This window comes from Neophocaena asiaeorientalis, unplaced genomic scaffold, assembly GCF_003031525.2.
Source record: "Neophocaena asiaeorientalis asiaeorientalis breed wild unplaced genomic scaffold, Neophocaena_asiaeorientalis_V1.1 scaffold43, whole genome shotgun sequence".
NCBI classification, from domain to species: domain Eukaryota; kingdom Metazoa; phylum Chordata; class Mammalia; order Artiodactyla; family Phocoenidae; genus Neophocaena; species Neophocaena asiaeorientalis.
Window position 1 is genome coordinate 455,310 of NW_020173674.1, and position 7,387 is coordinate 462,696.

The window sequence follows — 7,387 nt, forward strand, 5'->3', positions numbered from 1 at the left end:
GTACGGAAGGGGCTTCCTCTCTTTTCTGCTTTCTCATGGTGACTTGAGAAACAGGCTTTAATTCCTCTTTGGTAAGAGTAAGTCTTTATCTAGCAGAGTCTAGGAGAGTGAGTAAGCATGTTTAGCTGCTTCAGTATAAACGCTGGAAACAGTGATGGGCTTGAGTCCAACCTGTACTTTAAACCATCTGCCAGAAGGTCCCCGCCTGGTCAGAGCTGGGGGCCCTGGAGATTCCAGTTCCTGCCCTGCTCACTGGGAGGCCACGGTCTTCTTTCTACCCCCTCCCTCCCTGATTCAGGCCTCTGGCAATGACATCACTAGGATAGAGCGTGCTGGAAAAGTGGCGGCATGTATTTCTGTACCTTCTTAGCATGGAATATTTCCCATCTTTGTGAGCTGACAAAGCCCTGGTCTATATTTCCTGTCGGGTCTCACCAGGCAGCAGCCGCAGGATGGCTGGTCTTGTTACACCTGTCAGTGTAGGGCCAACAAGGCAGGAGGGACCCTGAGGAATGCTTGCTTTTTTTTTTTTCCCCCTCTTTCTTTTTAGAAATATCTAAGCCCAAGTGCTGACATTTAAGATTTCTAAGCGAGGGCTTCCCTGGTGGTGCAGTGGTTAAGAATCCGCCTGCCAGTGCAGGGGACACGGGTTCGAGCCCTGGTCCGGGAAGATTCCACGTGCCTCGGAGCAACTAAGTCCCTACACCACAACTACTGAGCCTGCGCTCTAGAGCTGGTGAGCCACAACTACTGAAGCCCACGCGCCTAGAGCCCGTGCTCCACAACAAGAGAAGCCACCGCAATGAGAAGCCCACACACCGCAGCAAAGACCCAACACAGCCAAAAATAAATAAATTTAGAAAAAAAGATTTCTAAGTGAATGTTAAGAACTTTATTAAAAAATACATTTGTTGATAATGTATATCCATAAATCTTACATAGTTGTAAATTTGTGTTTTTTTTGTTTTATTTTTATTTTTTGGCCGTGTCGCCTGGCATGTGGGATCTTAGTTCCCCGACCAGGGATCAAACGCACGGCCTCCTACATTGGAAGTACAGAGTCTTAACCACTGGACCACCAGGGAAGCTCCTGTAAATTCAGTTTGTGGTCACTTTATGAACTAAAGGTTCTTAACTTTGGGGAGTCGTGGGCCTCTTTGAAAATACAGTCAAAGCTGTGGATGCTCTTCCCAGAACGATGCCCCACACCTGGTTGTGCGTTCATTTTAAGGGTCCGTGGAGTCTGAAGTCCATCTGTTGACCCCAGATAGGTCTTGGTTTTGTTTTGTTTTGTTTTTAATAAAATTATTTATTTTTGGCTGCATTGGGTCTTCGTTGCTGTGCGTGGGCTTTCTCTAGTTGCGGCAAGCGGGGGCTACTCTTGGTTGCGGTGCGCGGGCTTCTCATCGCGGTGGCTTCTCTTATTGCAGAGCACGGGCTCTAGGCGTGCAGACTTCAGTAGTTGTGGCACATGGGCTCAGTAGTTGTGGCTCGCAGGCTCTAGAGCGCAGGCTCAGTAGTTGTGGCGCACGGGCTTAGTTGCTCCGTGGCATGTGGGATCTTCCCGGACCAGGGCTGAACCCGTGTCCCCTGCATTGGCAGGCGGATTCTTAACCACTGTGCCACCAGGGAAGCCCCCTTGGTTTTGTTTTTAATTTTGCTAAAAGCTTTATCAAGGTATAATTTTATATGATGAAAGGGACCATTTTCAGTGCATTACTCTGGGTTTTAACACACCTGTGTAAGTTCTGCTCCAGAGTACTTTTTCTTAACTTGTCATTTTGAAATAATTACAGACTTTCAGGAAGTTGCAAAATTACCCCATAGAGTCCCATCGTCCCCCAGTGGTGACATTTTGTGTGGCCGTGGTGACATCAGAACCAGGAACTTAGCACTAGCATGACACCGTGAACAGGCTTCAGGCCGGCTCCACGTCCACCGGTTTCCACCTGCATAGAGGAGGGGGCATCCCCTGTGGCGGTTTTGTAGTTCATAGGTTCTTGTAGCCACCAGGATGGGTAGGACACAGCTGTTCGCCGGCCACAGAGACCTCCCTCGGCCCTGAGAGCCGCCCCACTTCCCTGTTCCTGTTCTCCATCTCTGTAGTTTTGTCATCAGAAGATACTTTGACAATACTAACTTGCCCAATCAGCTTACTGAAGCAGCTAATCCTGGAAGCTGAGTTTGGTGAACGTGAACTCTGCTACCCCGTGAGCCTGGGCCACGAGACTCCTTGGACTTCCTGGTTACCAAGAAGGTGCTCGTGTGTTAGAGGAGAATACAGACCTGGGTGCCGACGACGTTGTCCTGTCGGGCAGCCACCGCCCTTCTTGCTCTGGGCCCTCGGCACATCTGCTTCCTGGCTTTAGTCTCTGTTCTTTCTCATCGTGCACGCAGCTGCCTCTTGGCCAGCCTTCCGTGTGAAGTGCGGCCACACCCTGGCTCAGAAGACATGCTTGACTCTGTTTACATGTTTAGGGCTTACAGGGGTTGGCTCGGGCTGCCGGCTGGAAGCGAGCACTCCACTTACTTCCCTGCTTTCCACAATTATTTCCTTATAGCCATCGATGAGTACAAGCCCCAGGATGCCACCACCAACCCGTCCCTGATCCTAGCCGCGGCGCAGATGCCCGCCTACCAGGAGCTGGTGGAGGAGGCCATCGCCCACGGCCGGAGGCTGGGCGGGTGAGTGCGGGTCCGGGCAGCAGCCCTCAGCTGGTCTGGTTGCTTCCTTCCCTCCCTGAGTTTAGTTCTCAGGTGTCTTAGACGCAGGGAGGGAATGCTGTCTGCTTTCCTGGTTTTTCGTCAGGAAAGAAATAGCCGACGTGTTGTTTACACGTAGCAGGCAGTACCCATTGTGCGAATACAGTTCACTGAGTTTTGTTTGCAGGAACATGTAGACACCACCCCAGAAGTCCCTCCCCGCTTCTGCAGTCAGTCTCCCCAGCCCTGGCAACCATGGACCTGCTTTCTGGCTTTTTGTCACGTTTTAGCAGTTCTGCTGGAGTGAGATTCATTAAGCGCCCTGTCCGATTCATTCCGGCCAGTTTATGCAGTGCTGCAGCCACAGTCACGGCCCAGTCCTGGAGCATCTGCACCTCCTAGAAGGTTCCCTGGAGCCTCTGCCAGCGGCCACAGACTGGCTTTCCTCTCCGTAGACTGGCCTTTGCCGGACGTCATTTAAAATTTTCATCTGGGCGATACTGCTCAAATGAGAGTGAGCCGGCAGGGAACAGTGACCTCTGGGAGGAGCCATGCTGGGCTGGCCTGTCCCTTTCTGGTGCTCCTGTGTGCTGAGGTCAGGCGATGTGCAGGTGTGTGTGTGATGGCTGCTCCTTGCACTGGGCCACCCTGCCCCCGCCATCCTGGCTGCTTCCCTGTCCCTTCTTGGTATTCCTGGAATCGGTGACAAGGTGGTGCCCACCAGCGATCACCAGGCCCTGCTCCCGTGTCCAGCCCGTGACACGCGGGCTGGAGATCTTTCTGATCCGTTTTGGAACAGCATCAAGTACCTTACTCATCTGCCCAGGCAGCTTCAGAGAGATTGGAAAGACTGTTCCGTTCAAGTTCCCAAAGACGAAGGGGTTCAGTTTGGGAGGATGAAAAGGTGGAGATGGAAGGCAGGGATGGTTGCACCACGATGTGAATGCACTCAGTGCCCCTAACTAGTCACTTAAAAATGGTTAATTAAGCTAGGGCTTCCCTGGTGGTGCAGTGGTTGAGAGTCCGCCTGCCAGTGCAGGGGACACGGGTTCGTGCCCCGGTCCGGGAAGATCCCACATGCCGGGGAGCAACTAAGCCTGTGTGCCACAACTACTGAGCCTGCACTCTAGAGCCCACGAGCCACAACTACTGAGCCCGCACGCCTAGAGCCTGTGCTCCGCAACAAGAGAAGCCACTGCAATGAGAAGCCCACACACCACAACGAACAGTAGCCCCGGCTCGCCTCAACTAGGGAAAGCCCGCACACAGCAACGGAGACCCAACACAGCCCAAAAATAAATTAGTTAAAAAAAAAAAAAAAACCAACAAACCTCATTAAAAAAAAAAAAAAAGGGGGCAGTTTCCTGGTGGCCTAGTGGTTAAGACTCTGCAGTCTCACTGCCGTGGCTCAGGTTCAGTCCCTCGTCAGGAAACTGAGATCCTGCAAGCTGTGTGGCATGGCCAAAGTTAAAAAAAAAAAGGTTAAGATGGTAAGTTTTATGCTCTGTGTGTTTTACCACAATTTAAAAAAATTATTTTGAGAAAAAAGATGGAGGGAAAAGAATTTGGGAAATGAATAACAGAATTTGTTTTGTAGAACCCTGTGCATTTATATCTAACAAGCTTCTAACCTGATTTTTTCCCTGGAATTTCAGATCACAAGAGGAACAGATTACAAATGCTACTGATAAACTTTTTGTGCTGTTTGGAGTAGAAATACTGAAGAAAATTCCAGGCCGCGTATCCACAGAAGTGGATGCAAGGTAAGGACGCAGGGCTGACACAGGTGACGTGGGCAGAGGGCAGCAGCTGCTTTCAGTCCGTGGTTCCCCACGTGGCGCCCAGGTGCTGCCGTGGCTGCTGGTCCACGATGAGCTGCTCGTCTCCGGCTCCTGCTTGAATATCAGTCCTGCCAAGCTGCTCTGAGCCGGGCACGCCACGCACCCCCTGGCTGGCTGCTGGGCACCCCTGTCACGGCCCTACCCCCGCAGGCTCTCCTTCGATAAGGATGCTATGGTGGCCCGCGCCCAGCGCCTCATCGACCTGTACAAGGAGGCTGGGATCAGCAAGGACCGGATTCTGATAAAGCTGTCATCTACCTGGGAAGGAATCCAGGCTGGAAAGTAAGTGTCCCCGTGAGGAGGGAGCTGGTGGGGACCGCCCGTCCCGGGTGGGCCTCGGGGAGCAGGCCCCGTGCGATGCCACACGTTGTCCTCACGTCGTCTTCCGTGTACAGAACGTAAGTCGTTTCCCAGCAGCTGTGCTCAGTGCGGAGGAGCTAGAAGCAGGTACAGACAGGGAGCTGCTCTGGCGCCGGCCCCGCAGGGCCATGCACGGCTGTCCTGGAAGTGCCCCTTGTGCACCAGCAGGGTCCCTGTGTTATCTGTTCCCCTCCTGCGACCTTCTGCCTCTGGACACACCTGTCTGGACTCTTCTGCGTGATGGAATCGTGCAGCACGTGGCCTTCGTGTCCGGCTTCCCGTGCTGGGCATGTGTTCAAGGTTCACACGTGCTGTGCGTGTGTTGGGGCTGCATTCCTCTTACAGCTGTTGCTCGCTCGTGTGTATACGCTGCATTTTCTGAGTCCATCCTTCACGGGACGCGTGGTTGTCCTGCCTTTGGTGCTGTCTCTGGTGGGCGCACACTGGAGGGCGGAGTTGCTGGTTCTGTGGTCATGGTGTCGGCTGTCGAGGCTGCCTTGTGCCCCCCTCAGATGCACTTCTTGACCACCTTTCTGCAGCCAGGCAGCAGAGGTGCGGTGCCTCTGAAACTGTCCATTGGGACAGGGACTCAGTTGTCACAGTCCACGTCCCGGCATGTTGCAGAGTGGGGCCGGGACCCTGTTCTCACAGTCGACCCCAGGACGTCACGTGGGTGACTGACTTTCTGTAGGGTGACCCAGAAGGGCGAGGGGGAGCAGTGGGGCCAGGGAGGCCGCGGGCTCTGGGCGGGACTGAGGCAGGATGGCGCTGTGGTCGGAGCTGATTCTGTGACGAGGTGAGGGACCTGGCCTGTGGCTCTCAGGGAACCTCTTGCCTTTGTCCCTGTTTTGAATTGCTGGTTTGATGAAGGAAGTTCTGGTCACCCACAACTCACTAGCCAGAGAGAGCCCTGGTGAATGTTCCAGAGTTTTGTTTTGTTCTGTTTTGTTTTTAGTAAAACTAATTTCAACTCCACACATATTTGTTTTTAAATATCTATTTATTTATTTTTGGCTATGCCGGGTCTTTGTTGAGGCCTGCGGACTTCTTAGTTGAAGCATGTGTGCAGGATCTAGTTTCCCAACCAGGGATCGAACCTGGGCCCCCTGCATTGAGAGCGTGGAGTCTTACCCACTGGACCACGAGGGAAGTTCCTCCAGAGTTTTTTTGGGGGTTTTTTGTTTTGTTTTTTCTTTAAATAAATTTATTTTATTTATTTTTGGCTGAATGGGGTCTTCGTTGCGCGTGGGCTTTCTCTAATCGCGGCAAGCGGGGGCTACCCTTTTTTGCGGTGCGCGGGCTTCTCATTGCGGTGGCTTCTCTTGTAGACGAGCACAGGCTCTAGGCTCATGAGCTTCAGTAGTTCTGGCACACGGGCTCAGTAGTTGTGGCTCGCGGGCTCTAGAGCGCAGGCTCAGTAGTTGTGGCGCATGGGGCTTAGTTGGTCCGCGGCATGTGGGATCTTCCCGGACCAGGGCTCGAACCCGTGTCCCCTCCGTTGGCAGGTGGATTCTTAACCACTGAGCCATCAGGGAAGCCCCAGAGTTGCTCTTGACGAGGATGGGGCGACCCTGTTCCTGCCTTTGCAGTTACTGAATCGCGAGCGTTTCTCGCTGTGTCCCCGCTGTTCACGCCGCCCTCCCCCGCCCACAGGCAGCTGGAGGAGCAGCACGGCATCCACTGCAACATGACGCTGCTCTTCTCCTTCGCCCAGGCCGTGGCCTGCGCTGAGGCGGGGGTGACGCTCATCTCCCCCTTCGTGGGCCGCATCCTCGACTGGCACGTGGCCAACACGGACAAGAAGTCCTTTGAGCCCCTGGAGGACCCCGGTGAGGAGCACTGGGAGGCAGGGGCGGAGGAGTGCTGCGCTGTCTGCTGCTGGCGGCCGGCGTGGCAGCTCCGGGCATGTCCCCCCAGGAGTGAAGAGCGTCACCAAGATCTACAACTATTACAAGAAGTTCGGCTACGAGACCGTCGTCATGGGCGCCTCCTTCCGCAACACGGGCGAGATCAAGGCCCTGGCAGGCTGCGACTTCCTCACCATCTCACCCCAGCTCCTGGGGGAGCTGCTCAAGGACCACAGCAAGCTGGCGCCCACGCTCTCGGTCAAGGCAGGTAAGAAGCCCCCCGCCCCGCTCAAGGCCCCCACGGGGACACCGGTGCCTCCGTCACCTGAGGGTGTGGAGCCTAGAGCCGCAGGGCCAGCCTGCACTCACCTGCTGTCCAGCCCACCTGCCGTGGGGGCCGCGCCAGGCAGGGGCCCTAGGGCGGCTCTGAGCCCAAGGCCCCGGCGCGTGCCCTCCCCCAGCCCAGGCCAGTGACCTGGAGAAGGTCCACCTGGACGAGAAGGCCTTCCGCTGGCTGCACAACGAGGACCGCATGGCCGTGGAGAAGCTCTCGGACGGGATCCGCAGGTTCGCCGCGGACGCTGTGAAGCTGGAGCGGATGCTGACGGTGAGAGCCCGGGGTTACGGTTGGGAGGG

At 54.9% G+C, this 7,387-nt stretch overlaps 1 protein-coding gene across 1 annotated transcript; it reads left to right on the forward strand.

The window, feature by feature from the left end:
- Positions 1 to 2,014: 2,014 nt before the first annotated feature.
- On the forward strand, positions 2,015 to 7,385 carry TALDO1 (transaldolase 1; the record flags this gene model as incomplete). Its single annotated transcript, XM_024748992.1, has 8 exons — positions 2,015 to 2,018; positions 2,216 to 2,257; positions 2,562 to 2,685; positions 4,359 to 4,466; positions 4,695 to 4,826; positions 6,558 to 6,733; positions 6,822 to 7,019; positions 7,213 to 7,385. Coding segments are annotated over exons 1-8 (957 nt in total), but the record flags the coding sequence as incomplete, so codon positions are not given.
- Between the last annotated feature and the right edge of the window lie 2 nt (positions 7,386 to 7,387).